At 37.5% G+C, this 22,083-nt stretch overlaps 2 protein-coding genes across 4 annotated transcripts in view; both read left to right on the forward strand.

Moving 5' to 3' along the window:
- PPP2R5C (protein phosphatase 2 regulatory subunit B'gamma) overlaps positions 1-15,481 on the forward strand; it is an 89,774-nt gene extending 74,293 nt beyond the window's left edge. For both annotated transcript variants that reach the window (XM_064460782.1, XM_064460783.1), the window contains 6 exons: positions 2,293-2,463; positions 3,028-3,155; positions 4,716-4,817; positions 6,910-6,982; positions 9,345-9,461; positions 12,554-15,481. In XM_064460782.1, the coding sequence (XP_064316852.1) occupies positions 2,293-2,463; positions 3,028-3,155; positions 4,716-4,817; positions 6,910-6,982; positions 9,345-9,461; positions 12,554-12,685 (723 nt within the window). In that variant the 3' untranslated portion in view covers positions 12,686-15,481. The remainder of the gene's footprint in view (positions 1-2,292; positions 2,464-3,027; positions 3,156-4,715; positions 4,818-6,909; positions 6,983-9,344; positions 9,462-12,553) is intronic.
- Positions 15,482-19,465: 3,984 nt separating this feature from the next.
- Positions 19,466-22,083, forward strand: part of DYNC1H1 (dynein cytoplasmic 1 heavy chain 1) — a 45,502-nt gene continuing 42,884 nt past the window's right edge. Inside the window, exon 1 of one of the 2 annotated variants that reach the window (XM_064460785.1) lies at positions 19,466-19,818. In XM_064460785.1, coding sequence (XP_064316855.1) covers positions 19,548-19,818 — 271 coding nt within the window. In that variant the 5' untranslated portion in view covers positions 19,466-19,547. The remainder of the gene's footprint in view (positions 19,819-22,083) is intronic. The other variant, XM_064460784.1, reaches the window with a different exon arrangement.

Consider the following 22,083-nt stretch of genomic DNA (forward strand, 5'->3'; position numbering starts at 1 on the left):
TAGACATAACCAAACTTGGGTCTGGCTGCACATAATTGCATAGATGAATACTTCTAATTGTCCTCAATAGTGTGTATATATAGTGTTTTGCATCATTAAACCCAATATTAAGTAGGTAAGAACTAATACGCTTATATCTAAGTAGCAATCTGTAGAATGATTGCTAGTAACAAAAGTGCGCATTATATTAGAGACATTTCCATTGTCAAATGGAAACTCGGATTCTTGAAACAAATTGTGTTGCTGATCAAGAACTCTCTTCCACTTGGAGCTTTTAATATTTGTTAAGATATCAAAGCTCAGACATGCTGTCATTCGTGCTCTATGAGATCTGAAATATTAGCTTTCTTCCAGACATCAGCTAGGATGTTACATATTTCTTAGTACAAATCTGAACTAAAATACATCCAAGTCTGTTGCCCTTTTTGATCCCAAATTAGTACGTGATTACAACATCCTTTAAAAACTTAGCACATGCATCACCAAAGTACTATGTTCCCTCTCAAAAATTCTGGTCATTACAAAATAAAACTCTTTGTTTCCCCTTATAACTGTCATATGAGACGGTTTTGTGCCTTATTTTAAAAGATCTGCATAAATTTCCCAAGGGTTCATTGAGGATATAGTGTCTGCTTTAATGATGAAATAATACATACATGAAAGATGCACTGATTTCTCACTGAGTTATGTTGTCAGTGATATTAAATATTGCTTACAGTTTTTAAATATAAAAAGCTGGACTTCTATAAAAATGCCCTTTCTTTGGGAAAACAAAAAGAGACTGCTTTTCTCCGAAATGAGAGAAAGGCTAATGGATTGTTGCAACTTTTAAACTATATAAAAAGATAAATACAAGCTTTATTTTAAGAGTTTTTCAAGAAGTCTGTACTGTTCGGGGAGGGTGAGGAGGTGTCCAGTCCTATGTCTAGGACTAGACAGACACTGTCATATTTTTGTTCTTTATGTGGCTTTTTAATGTTTAACCACAAAACAAAAGCATTTATAAACTCACACTTTCAAGATCATATTAATTTTGCATCAAAAATGCCTAAATTTCAGACTGAGTGCTATGTCAGTAATTTTAAAAATATTTAATGTGGATTAAATATCTTTTGAAGGAAAATCTATTCCCATTTGAATATTGTTTGGCACCAAATTGCTGCAAATGGAAAACAGTTTTTATAGTTACAAAAAACCAACCAAACAAAAAAACAAAACCCACCACTTAAAATTTAAAACTCTACACTTTGGTTTGAAAACTAACATCTTTGGGGAAAAAATCATCATGCCTTCATAAGAAAACCGCTTGTGTCTACTCACATTTTCAATAAATCAGAAATTGCTAAAAACACAAGAGTCATTATTCCTTCAATATAACTTTGTGTATTTTTGAAGATTCTTGAACAAATTATGATGTAATTGATAACACCACTAATAAATACAATGTCTCAATGTATTTAACTGCTAAACTGGTATCACTTTTCAGACTTAAATTCTTCTACTTATATATTCAATAGAAGAGAGAGTTTGTTTTTCAGTTAGACTTCAGAATTTCCCACAGATGTGTAAAATCTTTGAGGACTTGCGAGGGAACTGGCAGTTGGCTTCCTTTGTGTGACATTTTTATGGATCCCTTAGTTTTGTCCCCACTTTCTTCCTCCCATCTTCCCCCCCCTTCTCCCACCTATCTTTTGAGTGTTCATGGTTTGCCAGGCAAAAACTGCTTCAGCAAGCTGGGTAAATAATTTAATAATCATGAAGAAAGTTAAGACTGTGATTATAGTAATATAGTCAAATAAACTCAATGTTTAAGAGCAACATGCCTAGATTATCTGTCACCGTCTCCTGTCAGTTTGTGTATTTGTAGTAAATTGTTTCTTAAAATGTAATGACAGAACTTAATTTCTTGGTTTGGAGTATGACTCCAGGAAATTGGAGATTGAATGCTGCTAACACTTCAGTGGCAGATGATTTTCCCCATAGTATAGTAGCAAATTTGTACTTCGATTTCATGATCATGTTAAGTTAGATGTCAGGTTACTTTCTCCTAGTCTTTTGATAATTATTTTTGAATGTGTCTTAAGTATATAAATTAGTTTTCTGAAAAAGTGGTTTTAGACCTATTAACAGTTATTTCCATGACACTGAACCACATTTGATCACTTCTGTCACATGGGACAAGAAAACTGAGTTTTGTGTTCTGTTTAAAATATCAGACTTCTTAATGAGATATAATTTAGTGCAGGGTAAAGTCAAATTATCATGAAGATTATGTTCACTTTGTCTCTACAGGTTGTAATGGCACTGCTGAAATACTGGCCAAAGACTCACAGTCCAAAAGAAGTCATGTTTTTAAATGAACTAGAAGAAATTTTAGATGTTATTGAACCATCTGAATTTGTAAAAGTTATGGAGCCTCTTTTCAGACAGCTAGCCAAATGTGTGTCCAGTCCACACTTTCAGGTCTGTACTTACTGAACATACAATAATATGAGGGTTTTTGTAAAGCACACTTGTTAATGGTATTACCTACTATTATTCACCGTAATTAATTTTATTTGTTGCAAAAAACCCTCTTCTGTGTCAAATTTTAGGGATCCAAATATTAGATTTTTTTTTTTAAGAGTGTGGTATGTGCATTTGTTCTGGGTGATTCACTTCAGTGTTATGCTAAACATAAAAGCTTAAAAGCTCACTGTTTTCAGAAGTGCCTGAACCCTTTCAGTACAGTGTTTGCATTTCACTGCTTGTAATAATAGAATTCTACACATACTCTTTCTTCAAGAAAAAATTCCTTTGCTTGAATTTCAGAGTTTGTAGGTTATAGTTTGAATCATGTCCCTGTCATGGAAAAAAAAATAAATTTCTCTCTCTTTCCCTCAGCTCCATGACTCCCATTTGCACTAGAAAAATCCAAATCTGAGTTGCAACTTTTCTTACCCTTCCCCTATATTTGCCAAATGTTTCAATTGTTTGCTCTTTAAGGGACTGTCTGAAGAAGTGTTCCTTTTTTTCATGTCGCCCTAGGTTGCAGAGCGAGCATTATACTACTGGAATAATGAATATATTATGAGTTTAATTAGTGATAACGCAGCAAAGATTTTACCTATCATGTTTCCATCTTTATACCGGAATTCAAAGACACATTGGAACAAGTAAGAAACACTTGTACAAATAAAATTCTGCTGCTTCACTTATCTCTAGTTTTAGGCTTAAAAGTGGTTCAGATTTTTGAGTTGCGACTTTTAACGCTGTGTTGAGCTGTTTGTTCTATGACGTTAAAGTTGTTGGATGAGGAGGAGACTACTGTTGTCAAAATTTTTAGAGATTAGTAAGAATTGAGGAAGATAGTTTTTCCTTTCTTCTATCAATTCTTTTTCATCAACTAATCCATTATCTATTTTTATTAAGTAAATTTGGCGTTAATCTGTAGTTCATATACTTCTAAAAAATAACTTTGATTTCTGATCTCTAACCTTTTCGCTGATTTGCATTTCTTCTGCATTCTAGGGGAGTATGTTGTCAGTCAGGTCATTTTTTTCCTTTCTTTTTTTCCCTCCTTTATTGTTTTCTCTTCTTTCTCCATTGACTACTTTAACTTTTTCCCTCCCCACAATAACGTAGTACTTACACATGAAAACAGTTCTGGTCAGCTCCCTTCTGCAGCTGTTCCATTGTAAAGTGCCTCTTTGTTTGAGCTATTGTGCAACTGCTAGGATGGTAAAAGTACCACAGTCTAGGGCTGGCCATGAATTGAGGACTGCTGGTTGGTTGGCCAAGAATGTGTAATCAATCTGCCACTAAACACAGGAAAAGAGATGGAAGATAAAGGGATGTTAAAGTGATTGGCTACTGTCACTGAATGTAAGCAGCAACAAATAATGTACTCATTAATAAAATTCTGATTCAGTGATGTAATTGTACATAGTAAATGTGGATTGCTGTCAGTTGTGGGGTTTTTTCTGGCTTTCAAGGCCATGCATTCATTTTATTCCGAGCAGAAGTCATGCTACCCAGTACAGCTGCACTCTTACTTGTAAGTCACGTTTGATGCAAAGTAACCATTTAACTGATTCCTTTTTTGGATTTAATGATCAGCAATAGATTACAGACTGGAACTATAAATTACTTTGTAAAAGTGCTTCATAAAGCAGATTATTTTTGTTTAATTTTTCTGAGGTTTTCCACTTCACTTTTCTTACGCTTCTCTAAACGGTCCTGGCATAATCGTATTGAAGTGAGTGCTCTTGCTGTGTGGCAGTTTTCAAAATGGATGGTGTCTTTTCTAGGCTCCTTTTAATCACTAACTTTTTTTTTCTTGAATTCGTCAGTTGCCAGTAAGTTACTTATATCAAGATCTTTAATGTAATCTTGCATTTTCTCTAATAACTCTAGTTTGATTAATATCAGCTACTAAATTTCAAAACTAGCCCTGTATTGATACATGTAGTATTTAAAATGAAGTTCAAACATCAAAAGTTTAAGCGATGAGTAGTACTATAGAGTAAGAAAATTGCATTCAAAGTTGGTAATTTTAGTACTTGTATTAGCCCTTTTGAGGGTAAACTGAAACTTCCACTAACTAGTTTTGTTGCCACTTATTCTGAAATGATGTAATTTTCCAGTTATGTAGGCTATTGGCTACTGTTGACCAGAAAAAATAGATTTCAAAGTTTAAAAGTACTCTGAGTTTCAACCAGAAGTTTTACTTATAGGACAATACATGGCTTGATATACAATGCTCTGAAACTCTTCATGGAGATGAACCAAAAACTGTTCGATGACTGCACACAGCAATTTAAAGCAGAAAAACTGAAGTAAGTTTTCATGTCAGTGTGTCTGTCTGTTCTTGAATAATTTGTTCAGAGTGCTTTAGCTCTGAAACTACTGTGTCTTTAGTGGGAGGTTGTGCCCATTTGATTACAGTACAACAGTCTTAAAATTGACTTGGTAAAACTTGTTATAGGTGAACTGTAAAATATTCTTAAGAATAGGCTGTTTCATGTAGTCTTTGGCCTAATACTGCTAGGCCATCTTCCTAAAAAATTTTTATTTTTTGAGGGACACTGCTAATTGTGGAGCCCATCATAAAAGATCTGTTAAAGTTTAGTTTACATCCTGTGTTTAGTTAACATGCTTTATTTACCCAGTGTTATTTTCTTTCATGTTGTCACTCAATTCTTTTTCAGCATTGTGTTGTGTGTGAGCACATGTGCATGTTGTTCTAAAAATTACCCAAAATGAAGCTGTTGTTCTGCTATAGTACAGGGTGTTCATACATGATTTGCCAGAAGAATCCTGCTGAGTTTGGTATATTCCTGCATAGGCCTGTGAACAGAGCAGGGATTTGGAAGCTAGAATTTTTCTAGTTTATGCCCAAAAAATGCATAACTTTATGACCATAAAGTCACTTATGTTCCTCTTTCCAGTTTTGTTAAACAGATGTAATTCTTCGAATATTCAGTATATTATAAAGCCTACTAAAGTGAGATCAAGTAGTCAAAAGTACCAATGGCTTGGCTCTTACTTTAGGGCCTACGGAGCATAGTTAGAAAGTAGATACTGAAAATCCCTGGATTTGAATTTTATTCTTAGTTTCAAAGCGAACAGGGATTCCTTCAACTAGTGGTTCAAATTTCACACCTACTTTAAACCAATATACTGGAAATAGTAAAAATTGTTAACGTAGATTGATTTGTCCAATTTTTGAAGTTCCTTATTAGAATTTAAGTAGAAATGAGCTTGTAGTACAACAGACTTTTAAGACATATGTGTGTGTTTACAGATAACAAAATGTGAATATTTGCTTTTTAAAAAAAGCCTGTGTGAGTTTCTCTCCCCTCATAGCAAATAAATAGAATCCCTTTTAAATGGGAATGCAGTCTTTCCTTCTCTGTTTTCTGGGAATTTTTTTTGGGGGGTGGTATTTTCAGTGTGAATTAAGGCAGAGTGCTGAGTGATATAATAACAAAACAAACGCCCAGAAAAATCCCCCACCACACAAGAGAGTTGGAGGCAAATTTTGTATGTGCTTGAATAAAACTGCTGGGGTTTTTTTGGTGGTTTCTTTGTTGGGGTGGTTTTGGTTGGTTGGTCTTCGGGTTTTGTTTTTTTACATTTGGATCGTCCACTCTATGCATTGAAGCCTGAGCATTTTTAGCACTCAAGCTTAAAGCCCATTTAAACTCTACCACCTTGCAAAAATGGGTGTTCATTCTAGTCTCTGCAATAAATTGTTTATCTGTAAGAAAGAAAGAAAAAAATCCCTAGATATTACTATTTTGAGTTACATTAGGTATAAGGAAACAAACCTTTCCTACTTTAATTTTTTTTTTTTAAATATAATTCTCATGTCATCCCTCTTGGCTTGTGACTCTCATGAATGAGTGTGGTCTTGTTGGGTACTTCACTGCTAGTGTTCAATTCAAAATGTCTCTGGGCCTTTTCATTTAAACTATTTCCTGAAGCCTTTGAGCTGACAGTAAGAACATCTGCGCTTTTTTATGGTCAAATATTAGTTAATGTTTCAAGATAGAATTCAAATATTATAAAGCTAAAATAAAAGCACACTTTCAATAAAGTTCAAGACTTTTTTCTGTTTTAGTTTTAACTCTTAACAATGTACAGTTATTAAAGATAAACTGGTATCAGCCAGCTTGTTGCTTTCATGAGAAAACATAAGGGTTTTCCCTGGTAATGTTGCTTTGCACTCATGGGGTATTGATATGATGCAAATTGTCCTATCAACAGTAAGTGATATTTTGGGCAGTGGGATGAAACAGGGGTAGCTAACCTAATTTGTTCTGTTGAAGTCTTCTAATGAATTTCATCAGGTTTAAGAAAGTATACAAGCTGTAATGCAAGATTCACCAAGCTTCTTTTGCCATTTTTGCTTTAATTTTTTTTTAGAGAGAAGCTAAAATTGAAGGAACGAGAAGAAGCATGGGTTAAAATAGAAAATCTAGCCAAATCAAATCCCCAGGTATTTAGAAAAGATTAACACGTTCATGTTTAAATATTTTAGTTTTGTTAAATATCAGTGGGGGAAACAGGTCTGACTGATCATGGAAATAAAACAATTTCACTCACTGTATTATGAAAGATACACAATAAAAGTACTTTTAAAATTTGTAACCTTTCTCTTGTGCAAGTAATTATTTTTTTTAAAAGGTTTCTGAAAAGTATGGTATGAAGTATTTTTTCCTTTTCTTATAATAGGAGATATACTGTATTGCGGTTTGAAAAGTTACTGTGCAAAATTATGGAAAATATAGAGATGCCATAATTGGTTTCTCTTGAAAAGCTGTTTTGCAAACAATATATTACAAAAGAGATCTTTCTGCAAATTGTGAGTTATGACTGGTCAGTTTTCCTCTGTGTCAAATGGATTAAAGTAATATTTTATGTTCTTGTCTGCTGCATTTGTTCTCATTCTTGCATTGGGCTGGTCTTCTGGTGAACCTGTGCCTCAGGTTCTTACTAAAAGGAAAAGATCCTGTCAGGCATTACTTGATGTAACTGAAGTTTTGATAAAGAAACAAAGGGGCTTTAGACTATTTATTATATTTTGAAATTACAGGAGAAGGGAATGGTTTGGCTTGCGGTTGCCTTTTTTTTCCCCCCCCTACTTAATTTGCTTGGAGAATGGTGCCAGTTTTCCTTTATCTCAATCATGCTGATGGCTGCTATGGGGGCGAAAAAAAAAAACCCACGCCCAAAAAAACCCCCAAAACCCCCAAACATTTCAGTTACTTTGCAGCCAGAATTTTACTGTACTGCAGCAAGAAACTTACTGTACTCTGTCTTTGCAACATCATCTAGCTGAGTTTAAAGTGGTGGAAGATGAAGTAATGGTACTCTGTAAACAGAAGTGGGATGCTTCATGATCTCAGTGCTGTTTTAAAACAAGCTGTGGGGTCGTCCTTTTTAAGAAGAAGGAATTTCATAAATGTTTTTCTCTCTTGTGGCATTTCTCAGGGAACAATTACTAAACTGCTCAAATAAAATTTGTTAAAACAAAACATCAGTTGACAACAGATCAGTTAAGTTAATAAAAAAAAGAGCCATTCATATGAAAGCAGCAATTGTCCTTCAGTGACAAAACATTTCTCTAATCAGATAAGCCATACAAAAGCCTTGCTTGAAAAGTATTTAATGTATGTGGTCATTTGCTATCACAAATGATGAACTGTTGCATGTCTGGCTAAATAAGGGGATTGACTTGTATAGTAAAATTTAGAGTTCTACAGTGTAAATTTCCTTTTCTTCCCAAGTAATTTTTGTAACTGTACCTTTTCTGAAACTGGTTAACACAAGCTGTATATAGTATGTTCTGCATAGTATGCTTGGAGAGAGCTAATAATTGGAAGCAATTTAAAATAAAAATTATTAATTTGAACACTGAGTGCTCGATTGAATTGACGTAAGGGTATAAATGCTTTAGGCACTCTATATAATGGATTTTTAAGTTGTTGGGTTTTTTTTTTCCTGGAATTTCTATTAACTTTTTAATTTGTCTAATTACTGACAGTTCTTGTTGTTCAGAGCTATTCCTGACTCTGCATGACACAAGAATGCATTTTGAGATTTTAGCTCATGATAATTATATTTGTTAAATCCTTGCTGTCAGTGTTTTTCGCTTTTGTCTCATCTGCATTATGCTATCAGTACACTCCGATACTAAAATATTTATGAGGAAAAATGGATGAAGTGTGTGTGTTTGTAAATTAGTTTTGATTTCAAGACCACCTCATCTGAATTAAAATAGAATTTAAAATATTGCAATTGCTGTACAGTAAGCTTTAGATACAAGTGTTTCTACAAGACGTTTTTTAATTCCCAAAATGCTTTTATGGCTGTCTACATTCTCAAGACAGAACGGTTTAATACTTTGTTTTGAAATTATTTTAAGTATAAATTAACCATATTTGGCCTTCTAATATAGTGTGTTATCTCTTCCAACACAAAACTGCACCAGAAAGTAAAACCATTGTGTTTGGATTGCTACACTGTTCACAAATCACTAGGCAATGTATTAATAAAGTTTTGGATAAAGGATTGCCAAAGTAGACGTTCAGCACTGGCAAAAACTGAATATTGTAAAATTCAGTCTCAGATAATCAAAGCATATTTTTTGTATTCTGATGGTATTTTTCAACAGGACACTTCTGCCAAGTGGAAGTATTGAAGTTCCACTTCAAAATTTATTAATGTGGTGCCTGGAAGCATAAGATATTGAAGCTAATCTCAAATAACTAATCATAGCATTCAAATGCTCTAATACACTCTTAGTATTTAGGTATTACTACTAAGAATGATTATTTTAACACTTTGCATTTTATTAGTACCCAACATATAGTGACACGAGTTTGCTGAACAGTCCTGTTGCAATGGAAACAGATGGGCCTTTAATTGAAGATTTGCAGATGCTGAAAAAGACAGTGAAAGAAGAGGCTTGTCAGGTAAAGCCATGTGAAAATAAAGTATTCTAAATTATTAACTTTTTTTAAAGTGACTGTTAATCCTAGGCATAAGCTTGGGTTGTATTTTCAGCCCTGCAATCATTTATCCTAGAGTAATAAATTTGATTAGAGCTGCTACTTTTAATACAGCCAGGAATACAGTATTTAATTTCTAATTCCTGTGAATCTATTGCATGGTCTCTTTTGACATTTCTTCTACAGAAACCTTCATTTTCTTTTCACTTAGAAATAGCTATTTGTGTTATGATGGGAAAAATGATTGTTTTAAGGATAGTTTAAAATATGGCTAAAGTCTACCACATCATGTTCTCTTCTCTATATAGCACACTTAGTTTTTCACAAGGAGAACTTGTATAAAATATAGTCAGGTTCTAGTGATGACGTTTTTGTGTGTTATTCAGAGCCTTCTTGGTGGCTAAAGCTGCTATGTTTTGAAAAAAATGTGTAAAGTGTGCATTTGTGTTGCCCACTCATGGGTCGTCTTCCTCGGTCCACCATCTGTCATGTTCCATTACCTACTGCAGGGCAAGGGCTCTCAAGGTCATCCTAGTCTTTTAGTCTTTAGCTAGTGCTTAGTGATCTTCAGGTATTTTTAATATAACCTCAGTTAAGTGGAACCAGAATCCTGACATTTAAACTTGGAGCTGATGGAAAATTGAGAGGTGCCAGGGAGTATTGCAGTATCACTGAGATGTCTGGTAGGAATATCAGTAATATGAGTATCTCTAAATCCAGCAAAGTGTAAGACTAGAGTGATGATCTGGAGCTGAGAAACTGTTTGAGATCAGAGATAAAGTCTGTTAATTTCAACCAGTTTATCAAACAAGAAATAAGCATATGGTCAACCTAACCTCCTACATTACTTTCTTAAAATTCCAGTGTCATTATCCTGCAAGATTATATTTTATTTATTTGTACTATGGCATTTTGGATGAAGGTTGAAATCAAAAGAGATGCTGGAATGCCTCCAAGACATGCTGTGATTGCTGTTTTCAAAAAACTCTGGAGTGGAGCCCTATGCATTCCAAGTAAATCTTGATGGCTGAATTACATGCCTGTCCAGGGCAATGAATGAGGGTAGAACTCCTCCAGATGGGAATGCTGGTTAGAGCTAATCAGTGAGGAGCACTGGACTTACTAAAGTTTCTAAACCTCTGCCTTTCTTCAGACCTTGGATAGTTTAGCCAGGCCCACATGATGGGGAGAGGGGCCTCCTTTCACTAGCTCCAGAGCCTAAAACTAGTTATGGTGGAGAAAGGTACATCTAAGATTATTGAAAAAAAAGAGTACTGCATAATCTTAGAATGGTGTTGATGGTAGTGCCCATCTTTTGCTGTGCTATTTCCTAGCACATAACCATATTCTTAAGATTTATGAGACTTCGATCACTTTCCATCCTGGCCAGAGGGAATTAAAACTAATACCTCCTAACTCTGAGTACTGTAACAATAGTTTTAGAAGGAAAGCAGCCAAAGTATGACTATATACTAGTAGTTGGGACAAGTAGTTAAGAACAAAGTCTCCAGTCCCAGCTGCCAGAAGTGTTTGGGGGTTTCGGCCAGTTTTATACAACATCTAAAATGCACAAACAGTGAAGGCAGCCCAAACTAAAACCAAGGACTCTGCCTAGGTCTTACCTTCTTTTCTATAAAGAATAAAACTTCAAGAGCTATCATGTTAGGACTATATAGCAGCTTCCTTGATAGTGTTCCAGCTGGAAAATGAGTGCATTGCATTCCTATGGGTGACCTTGATTTCTGCCCCCAGCCCAATTGTTAGAAGTGGTGGGGATTTAAAAAATGACACTAATGGAAAAGAAACAAATTGTAAACCAAATAAAATTCTGAAACTTGGGTTGGAACTGTTTTAAGCATTCTTTAGCCATCTCTCCAAGTGCATGCTTTCCTGCTTTTCCTTGCTTAGAAAGTGTGCAAGAAGTAAATGAGATTATTAGAAGGTTATAAGCCTGTTTTTCAAAGATTAGCAGAGCTAATAGAACAGTTTGAAACAGGAATTATTATTAGAAAAACTTACAGAAATCTGTAAGAAGTATAAAGCTTGCAAGAGGTTGATAAGTCTGGGTCACCAGGCAGGAAAAGGATTGATTAAGGATTAGGGTATTGCAGAAAGAAAGCTAGGTAGCGTTCAGTCTTTGAGAGGACACTGGAAAGACAGTGGTATTAGAGTTATCAATTTTTTTAAAAAGCAAGTCAAAAGGACAGCTTACTTTTTTTTTTAATGAACCTTCAGAAGTGAGAAACTATGTGAAGATCTATACAGTTTTGGCAAAAGTCAGGTTTATGGCAGAGGTTAGCAGTGTAGCAGAATGTCCCTACTAAAGAGCTGATGGAATGACTGAGGAAAGTAGACCAGGATTTTTTTTTTTTTCTGTACCCAGACCACGTCAGCATTTTGAATGAATACTCTGCTACAAATAAAACTTAACCACCATGACTTACTAACTTTTTGAACATGCTGGTAAATCAGTGGCTAAGTAAAGGCCAATTGGTTTTTATAAGGACATTTTTTATAGAAGAACATGAATAAACGTCATTGATCTAACAGGCAAATTAGGGTATATGAGACGGACATGAGGACTGTATAAAGACACCATTATATAGTTTCAAGATACTCTAATAGGGATACTGTCTGGGCTAAAATAATACAGCAGAACCTTAATTTTGAAGATGTGTGAATAGTGCAAGTAATTAGAAGCATGGAAAAAAACTTAGTCTTGCATGTAGAGACATACAAAATGAAAATTAAGTGAGAAGACAGATGTTAATTTTATTTTTTTAAATGTTATCAAGTTAAAATGGTAGTAATGTTGTGGTTGCTAATAGCTTAGAATTTGTTGGTTGTTTCTAATTTTTCCTCTTACCAAAAGTTCTCTTGACTTAAGCTTCAGACTTGAAACTGGGTACCTCATGTGGTGAAAACAAAAAGTATAAACTTTTTGCCATATTTTGTTTTTCTTTCTCACAAGTGAACATACTGATGTGCAAGAAATATTTTTAGGTACTTGTTAGTAATTAATATTTTTGGCCAACTTTGTTCTATTTTTATTTCAGGCACAGAAAGATCAGAAAAAAGATCGTCCTCTTGTGCGACGCAAGTCAGAACTGCCTCAGGATATCTATACCATGAAAGCCTTGGAATCACATTGCAGAGCTGATGAATTAATATCACATGATGGGCATTAAACTATTACAGTGAAATATTATTTTGCAGGAAGAGGGTTTTTTCTGGACTCAGTTCTACAGTAGAACTTAACTTTTTTGTGCCATACCAATCAGTTACACACAAAGTCAAAGCTTTCTTCAACCCAGTTCTGTAGGCAATAACTTAATAGAGTATGCAGCTCAAGATTAGTAGTTCAAACAATGGTAAATTACCCAATTCCATGTGCAGAATATTGGGTTTACTATAATCAAGTGGACACAATTTCCCAGAGGTGTTACCATAGTACCAGCTAGCTGATAACATGCAGTTTTTATAGTCATATTTGAGAAGAGCATTCTGTAAATTTTTTGCATCTAAAGAAGTGAATGACCAATACTTGGTACTAATGATAAATGTGTGTTTTCAAAAGTAAAATTATTACAAATTTAAGTATTAAACTTTTTTAGGATTTCTCAACTTTACAGTTGTTTCCACATTATTGCTGTCTTGTAATATACCAGCAGTTTTGAAAATACACAGTTGTTATTTCGTATTTTAAAACATGGCTTACAAACTGGTAACTTCCATGACAATCCTCAATCATCATTCCTTTCTAAGAATTCTGTAAATTTTTTTTCTCCTTTACTTAGGATAAAGATATATATACACCATGTCCTAATACTTTATGTATATTTAAAGCCATATTTTCCAGTCTTTAGTGTATAATATGGCATCAGTATTCCAGATATGAACTGGTAGGATAATTTTTCCTAAAATGAAAATTTTTACTATGACTGGGAATAGACTGAATATAAAATTTCATTTCAAGTTTTTTCAAGTCGATAAAATATTCTTTTCCTGTTTTCTCCCTTATCTGAGCTTTTAATACTCAGCATTTTTCTTGGGCTCTAGGAGTTCAATATTCTGTGGCAAATACTATGCGTGATTTCAGTTGCATCATTTTTTTATCTGAAAAATGAACATAACGTTTCAGGAAACAAAACATCACAAGCTTATTGAAATAAGAAAAGGAACAGACCCTTGAATTCCATTCTGCTTCTTTTTAAATGAGTCTAAGAGCTGAGGAGATAGTGACCATAACTTTACCGTGAAAATATTTTTTTGTTGTTGTTGTAAAGAGCACATGTGCTGCAAATACACCTCACAAGTGAACTGAAAATGCATCTGAGTTGCTGATGATCTTCAAATGCTGCTATATATACCACAAGATTACTTGCATGTAATGAGCTTTTTGTTGTAGATGGAAAAGCACGGGAGGAAAATCTCTCTAAAAATATAGTGCTTTGTCTTCAATATTTGATTTCTCTCAGGGTGGCCAGTATTTTGACTTACTTATCCTGCTTACAAGCTGTTTGAAATGTGTTCTGCTATTCTAAATGGGTGATTAGTTTCTTTTGTCTCTGGCAGTAACATGATATAACTTAATGTTTAATGTCTTGATGCATAAAGAGATAAAAAAGTGGCTTCTTTAAAAATAGTTTTGTTTTACTTTTTAAGGAAGTATGTCTCCTGCATCCATTAAAAAAAAAAAAGAAATTGCGCAAAACAGACGTTCATAGTAACCTTGTGCAGATGTAGTGCCTGCAGTTTGTTGGTTGCATTTAACATTCAGTTTCCAATATTTGTTACGTTGTCTATTGGAAGAAAATTGTGGGTGGTAAATATATTGGCTTACAACAACAAAATTTAAGACCAACCCAACCTTTAAGTGGAATGTCCACTGTGTCTGAAACCATTTCCTGTAAAACTTGAAAAAGAATATGCTTTACCATTAGGATAAACTATATTAAAACAGTTTAAAGATGCCTTCTCCTTTTGAGGGAAAAAGGGTGCTTTTTTAATTGTGTAAAGCAATGTCTATGTATTTTGATATACCATTGTTTGAACTTCCATCTTTAGCTGGTAGATTATATCAGTTACCTTTAATTTTGGGTGTTCAGGATGTTTGTGCAAGAGGTTGCTGAAAGGAATTATTATTATGTTACCCAAGGGGAAAAAAAAAAACCAACCTGTATATCAATGTTTGATTGTGTGACGCTCAACGTATAAGAACATCTTTCACTGTCTAGATTTAATTTCTGTTCTTTATTGAAGATAAACACTCACCAAAAGGGGAAATATAATGGTATTTTTAAAGGCTTACACTTCACTGTAAATTAATATTTGAAGTTTTGGGCCACTGAATGTTTGCTTAGGCAATATTCCAAAACCTGTCACCGCTAATGGTTTAGCATGTTTATTATCAATATTTATATAATTCTTATAATCCTGTACTAAACCATTCTAAAACTAATGTCCAATATAAAAAGAAAATTTGGAATAGAATTTTGGTGACTGTTGTTCTTCATAAAGTTCTGTGTCTGACACCTTCCCCCGTTTTCCAAAATTACACCTGTACATCAGGAATGTCAAAAGTAATATACAAGTGTCTTTTTAGTGTGGCTTTAGTATGGCTTCATTTTAATATTGTACATACATTGTACCTTGTTTTATGGTAATAAGTAATAAAAATGTAGACTTCATATTTTGTACAGAATTGTCCTATGTACAGAATAAAAAGTTCCTAGAAACAGCAAAAATAGGTAAGTGGCACAATTATTTTTCATTAGACAATATCTGTAACATTATGCGTTAGTGGAATGTTAAGTTCAAATGTACCTACATATTTTTTAACATTTTGTAATTCAGTTTTTTGTTCTGGCATTGTTTCTGAAGAACTTCATACACCTGCCATTTAATATGCTTTTATCTGATTTTAAAACTTTAAAAAAAAAAATGGTGTATTATATGGACAAATAAAGAACATGTGAATTTTACTTGCTCATCATAAATTTAGCACAGGGTGTTTGGGGGTGTGTTGAGATTATCATTGTTTGCAGAATCAGCTGTACAAATTAAAATAATTTCATAAATTCACAAAAAACAATTATGGAAAGGCCATTTGTTAAAAAAAAAAAAGGATATTCAGTAGAAAAAGCTGAAAACTTCTAGAAAACTATCAGTACTGAAAGGCATTTGATACATCTTTCACATATTTGTAGACTGGGGATTTATCTTTCACACCATGGTGTTTTCCCCTGTAAAACCTGACAGGCCTCAAGCAAAGTAGCCAAAAAATTAGGGACTGTAGTGTGTGGTATGTGATAGGTGGTCAGGTAGGAAGGACATAGGAAAAAACTTAAGTTTGCAGTAGGAATTGTCTCCTTCTGGAATCTACAAAAGTCTTCAAAAGAACTAAGGAAATTACTCATATAAAGCTGACTTTGAATAAGTGGTGGGGTTGGAGTGGGGGGAGAGTGTAAGTCTGGGATCAATATCTGACCACTGACTTGAGTTATAGATGTAACAGACTGGAGTTACAAATGAAGCCATTGTGGACTGAAAGAGTTTTCTGCATAAGCTCAGAAGTAAACTCACTGCATTCACCCCCAAGCTTAATCATTAATCAAAAACTAGATATAGAAACAGCTGAGGATTTAGTTGTCCGGTTTACAAAATTAGTGTCAAATAACTCTCAAAATATAATGTTTTAAAGTAGTGGTGGTAATGACATTTTTTTTTCTATACAAATATTCTATTGAATTGCAAGCATGTTCAGGAACTGAACTTTAATCCTTTCTCTCTATGGGAATGAAGCTCCAGGACTTCGACCAACAACTTTTTTTGGCATCGCTTGCTTGGTTTGGAAAGGGAGGTGCTAGTGCAGCACAAGTATGTTTGGAGGTTTGCTTTAGGGAAACTATTTTAGTACCTTAGAAATGGTACTTAGAGGAGATAGCTATGATTCCAGGTTATCCAGAGTATTGTTCTGGGTCCCATTATGGACCATCCACCTAGGTGGAGCATTTCTGCTCCTTGAGTCTAGTCCTTAACTGTGCATAGTGATTGTGGAGATTATTATTAAAAATAGGAAAAAGACCTCTTTTTCTTGGTTTTTTGGTTTTGTTTTTGTTTTGTGCTGAAGTTGTTTCTCTTACAACTTGTGCAAAAGGTTTTCTTGTACATATGTTGTATGGCATTTGTCAAGACAGAGGATTTGTTCCTGGCAAGTCCTAGTTCTCATTCTCTGAAATACTTATTTTTAGTTAAATTATAGGGAAAATGTGTCATATTGGCAATCCTGCCTTTTGGATGGCTGATTTTAGTGGCTTCTCGTATATGTCTGAGAAGGGCTAGGTCCTTTGTGTATCCAAGAAAAGGACATTCAGAATTAACAGAGGTACACCAAGGCAAACTGTTTTTTCACCCTGACTGAGCAAGCCTAAAGCCTTTTCTTTTCATAGGCTTTAACTGAACATGAGAACTTGCGCAAAAAGCTAGCAAAGACAAGATAAGTCTTTAGTTTGATTTCCTTTAACTTCATTTACAACATCTTCCTCCTGCCCCCTTTGGTACAGTAGATACAACTGAAGTGATTAAAGGAATACAAAGTGTCTTACTGGCTTTTAGTTTCAAGTAGCCTAGCATTTCAATATCATGATCCTAGACTTGTTCTTTATACCATAAAGTCTTTTCACACATGGAGTATTTGTTTTTAAAACCTACAGTGAGATGACACTTGTCAAGGGTCTTTGACCCTGCTATCTCTGCAGTTCAGCAGCAATGTATATAAATAATTACTTGAATTCTTATCTCCTATCTGTCCTGCTTTCTTCTCTTTAATTCCCTAGTTTACTTCCCCTATTCTTACTTTTTCCTTGCAGCAATTTTACAGCAATGAAATATTGTATCTTGTTTTGTAAGCTGTAAAAATTTTGTGACGTTTTGGTGCAGCATATGAAGAATGAGCATGCTAGGTAGCTTGAGCTAATCTAAAATATGCCAAGTTACACTCGAGACATATCTACATTGCTTAAGAGTATATAAACACCCTTTTAATGAACATCCTGAAGACCAGGATGTTAATCTAACCTCTGTGTGTTGGATGCTTGACCTGAACTGACACTATGTGAGCGTAAGAAGTAGATAATTCTCTCCCCATTGGAAAGCAGTCAGGCAGGACCAGATATGGGGTAGCCTTGGTGGAATTCAGACAGCCTAGCAAAGATAGCTCTCTTTCTATATTAAATGTAATCCTAAAACCACCTGCATGTAGAAGAATGATAGGGTGTGAGCAACCTAGACTTTGGAAGATGGAAATAGGTGTTGTATTAAACACCATGTCAGTAACAATATTCTATAGAGTATTCAGAGTATTTACCACTATTTTTCTTCATAAAAAATAACATCTACATTTCTAATGGGGGGGGAGGAGGAATGAAAATTATTTTTATAGGTTTTTCAGTGCATCACCTCTATCAGTTCTGGTGCTTGTGGTTGAAACTTGGTTGCTGAACACATCATTTTCCTTCCAGACAAGAAGGTTGGAGGTTTCTACTACTTAAGAAATTAGTGTTTTTCCAAAGTTAATCTGCACTCCTAAACCCCTTAGGAGCCTACTTCAGCATAGGGATGCTTTTTTTTCCCCTGGTAGAAATGGAAGAGCTGAGGTATGTGGCTGGGCTTTCTGGATTACTAGTGTCCTGGCTGGACATACATGCTTTAATGCTGAGTTACATTTAGGTAGCAGCTTACAAGTCAGGGCTTCCTTTTCAGGCAGGGTACCTTACCTCGGCTTCCTTATTTCTTGTGCAATACATCTGAACAGATCCTGGGCCTGAGGGTCTCTGTGCATTTGCCTGTGTATCCACCTGAGGAAATGTGGGGGGGTTCAGAAGCAGTTTTGTATTATTTGTTTGCTTGTTTTTCTTTGGGGGGGGACATCCCCTTCTTCACCTCCACGTGAACATGAACTGGAGTTTTCAGCCTGTGGGTCACCTCGTGGCCCCAGTGTACTTTTGGGGAGTCTGGAGTTGCTTTGAAACTTCACTGCCATCTCCCCTCTCCTAGGCACATTCAAATACCAGCCAGGACCAGGCAAGGGAGGGGGACTAGTTCGGGCAAGGGAGAACAGGCTTGTGCATCCTTGTGGCGGTGAGCTAAACTCTTCTAATACCTTAGACCAATCAGACTTACACACTGGGCTATGGCAGGCATGTAGGTGGCAGCTGTAAAAGAACTTTAACCATTTTTAAAAATTAGATTCTAAAGGAAATGTCCCATTCTCACTGCTGTACTTGCCGTCCCTCCTGTGTTCTTTGTTTCCCAAAAGCATAGGACGTAGTCTCACAAAAAACTGGTATTAACGGTTCGAGTGCTGGGTTCATTAAACCGTGAATTGCACGGCTAGCGGGGTGAGCTGGTATATAAAGCACCCAAAGTAAAGGGTGGGGGGTTGCTCTTCACTGCGGAGAAGCCGTGTCTGACCTGCCCCGGGTGGTGACAAGCTGGCCTGCTACTATCTTTTTGGAAGAATGCTATTCGCACCACCTCTTCTCACGGCTTCGGGGTTTATTTTTCACGTGAAATAAACATATTTTTTTGTTTGTTTCGGACAAACGAGCCTCGGCGCTGCTTTATGTTCCAGGTAAGGGGGCGGCCGTCGCAGACCCCACCTCACCCGGGCTGCGCTGCGGGGGAGCTGAGGGCGGGGCTTCGCCGTTCCCCGGCAGCTCAGCGACCGCCCCTCCCTCCAGAAGAGGCTGCTCGGATAAAACACCCGTTAAATACGGTGGGGTGAGGCGGGGAGGCGGCCGCTGCCCGGACGGGGCTCAGAGCGGCGGCGCTGCCGGGGACGCACCGCCCTTGTTCCGTCCCGGCGCTGCGGGGCCGCGGCCGGGCCCTGCGGGAGGCGGGCGGAGCCGCGCCGACAGCGGGGGCCGCCCCCCGGCCCGGCGGCGGGAGGCGTGGCGGGCTGCCTTTCCCAGCCTCCCCGGCGGCGGCGGAGCGGGTGGGACAGTCCGGGGGCGGCGGCGGCGCGCCTGCCGGTTTCCCTGCCTCGGCATGTCCGACTCCGGCGGCGGTGGGGGCGGCGGCCCCGGCGGCGAGGAAGGCGGCATGGAGGTGTCGGGCTCGGCTGTGCAGAATGTGGCCGACGTGTCGGTGCTGCAGAAGCATCTGCGTAAACTGGTGCCGCTGCTGCTGGAGGACGGCGGCGAAGCCCCGGCGGTGCTGGAGGCGGCGCTGGAGGAGAAGGGCGCCGTGGAGCATATGCGCAAGTTCCTCTCCGACCCGCAGGTCCACACGGTGCTGGTGGAGCGCTCCACCCTCAAAGGTGAGGCGGGAGAGCCGGGCGGCCGCCGCGCTCTCAAAATGGCGGCGGTGCCCGCCGCCTGCCTGGAGCCGCCGCCCTGCCGCGGGGTGGGAGGGGCGCCGCGCCGCCGCCGCGGGACTCCCCGCCTCACGCCCGGCCCTGGCAGCGGCCCGCCGCACTGCGGGTTAGGCCAGGGCGGCGGGCGGATCCCGCGCTGGCGGCCGCTGCCCGGCCGAGCCTCCCCCGCCGTTACTCTTTGTTCTCCGGCCCGTGGCCTGAGCTGGCGCTGCCCAGCGGTCTCGGGGCGCAGGCGCGGCGGGGCTGCGGGCTGGATATGGGTGCGGGGGCGTTGTGTGCTGCCGTTGTAGCCTGTCCTGCTCGGGCGGGCACCGAAAGTGCTTCGTCAGTGGGCTGCAGGCACTCCCTGCTGCGGCCTGCTTTCTGTTGGGAGGTGACCTGCTGCTCCGTAGGGACAATAGCCGGTCTAAAACAGAACAAAAAGAAACCCCCAAACCCTGGAGGAAAAAAAAAATGAACCAAACCTGAATCAGCCTGTAAAAAGTGCTCTTCCACGGTTAATTAGCGAGACTCCGAAGGTGATAAAGACAGGTGCAGACCTTGCAGTGTCTTTGTTTAGTTAGCAAAGCCTGGTGGCTATGCTGCTTGTTGACGGTCCTCGGAGACCTCATCAAGTGCTGCATTAAATATCGTGGCTAAGCTGACACTCATCGTGAGAAACATCTTTGTTATTGACATGCTGTTGTTACTGTTTATTTTAAAGATGACTTGTCGTCAAATCTAGTTGCTAAATAGGCATTTATTGTCACAGAATCCAGCCTTACGGACAATAAAATATAGCTAGACTTCATTAATAACACAGACTTCTACTATTAAACAAGACCTGTCATCTGTATATGGCCACGTGCCTGCCAGTCTGAACTTGCGAAATTTCAGTATAAAAACTTCTGGATCTCTGCTCCTAGTGTGCTGTTGGTTCAGTCCCTATAGATGTATAATAAGTCTTCATATAGCTATACTTCATATTGCATTATTTAACATGTCAACAGCCACAGTGTAAGATGCTGGATACATGCCCTGCGGTGGCTGCACACTGAGGGAAATACGAAGAAGGTTCTTCCATTCACTGTTCACTGTGAACACTAAGATGTTGCTTAAAAAATCCTGTCTTTGTTTATCTTACACCTATTTCCGCTGATTATCCTGCTCTTTCTTTCCCCTTCCGGAGTTTGAGATTTCTTTTTTCAGCAGGGATAACAGAATTTTCTAGAGGGAAGAAAAGAGCAAGAGTATTTATGAATTCATTATCAAGTGTTTAACAAGAGTTAAAGAAAATTGGATGTTAATAAGCTATGCAGATTATTTCTAAATTTCTCTCATGTCTGGCTCATGATGTTGGTTTTCCTTAGTTTGGGTTGGAAGTAATGAGAGATAGTGGCGATCAGTTAGCTCCAGGCTTGTCGCATAGATATTGTTATATATGTATGGTTAAAAACAAATTGAGACACTTATTACATGTTTTAGAAGCTAAATACTAATTTACTATGGGTAGAAGGCATTTCCATCGATGTCTTCTGGTTTAATAGTGGTTATTTGGGGAGAGTGGATTTTCTGATTGACAGCTGGTCTTCAAACTTAACAGATTCAGAACCTCCAGAAGCATATGGAGAACTTGTTTTTTCTGACACTATTAAAACCAATATTATTATTGAAACGTGTGTGTGTGGACTAGATAGTATGGAGTCAATTACTGATTACAAATACAATAAACCAGAAACAATATTTCTGAGTAATGAAAACGGCTCTGTGGTATTGCTAGCTACACAGCCCACCAACAGCTTTCATACGGGTTCCTGTGATGCCTGGTGCAGTGGTGTTCTGTGACCAGGCTTCTGGTGCTCGGGATCACAGATGTGACACCCTGAGGCTGTATCTCCTATGAAGGGCAAATGAAATCAGAGCAGGACAAGAGTCCACCATAATGTGTCCAGTCAGAGTGTGTCCCCTTACAGGGAGTAACCTTCTGCACCAAAATCACTGCATTGCAGCAGAACTGTCCGCATCCTCAGCAATTACATCATCTGTGACACATTGGCTGTGGTAATGCCTGAGTACTTCCCATGGCTTGGGTTTTTGCTTTGTTGGGAGTTTTTTTGTTCAGAGACTTAATTTCCAAGTAACTTTTAAAGAAAAAGTCTGAAAATACAAAGCAACCTATAAAAGAAAAAAGTAGCTGTTTAAAGTTCTCACTTAAATGTAGTTATCCTG

This window comes from Phalacrocorax carbo, chromosome 9, assembly GCF_963921805.1.
Source record: "Phalacrocorax carbo chromosome 9, bPhaCar2.1, whole genome shotgun sequence".
NCBI lineage: Eukaryota > Metazoa > Chordata > Aves > Suliformes > Phalacrocoracidae > Phalacrocorax > Phalacrocorax carbo.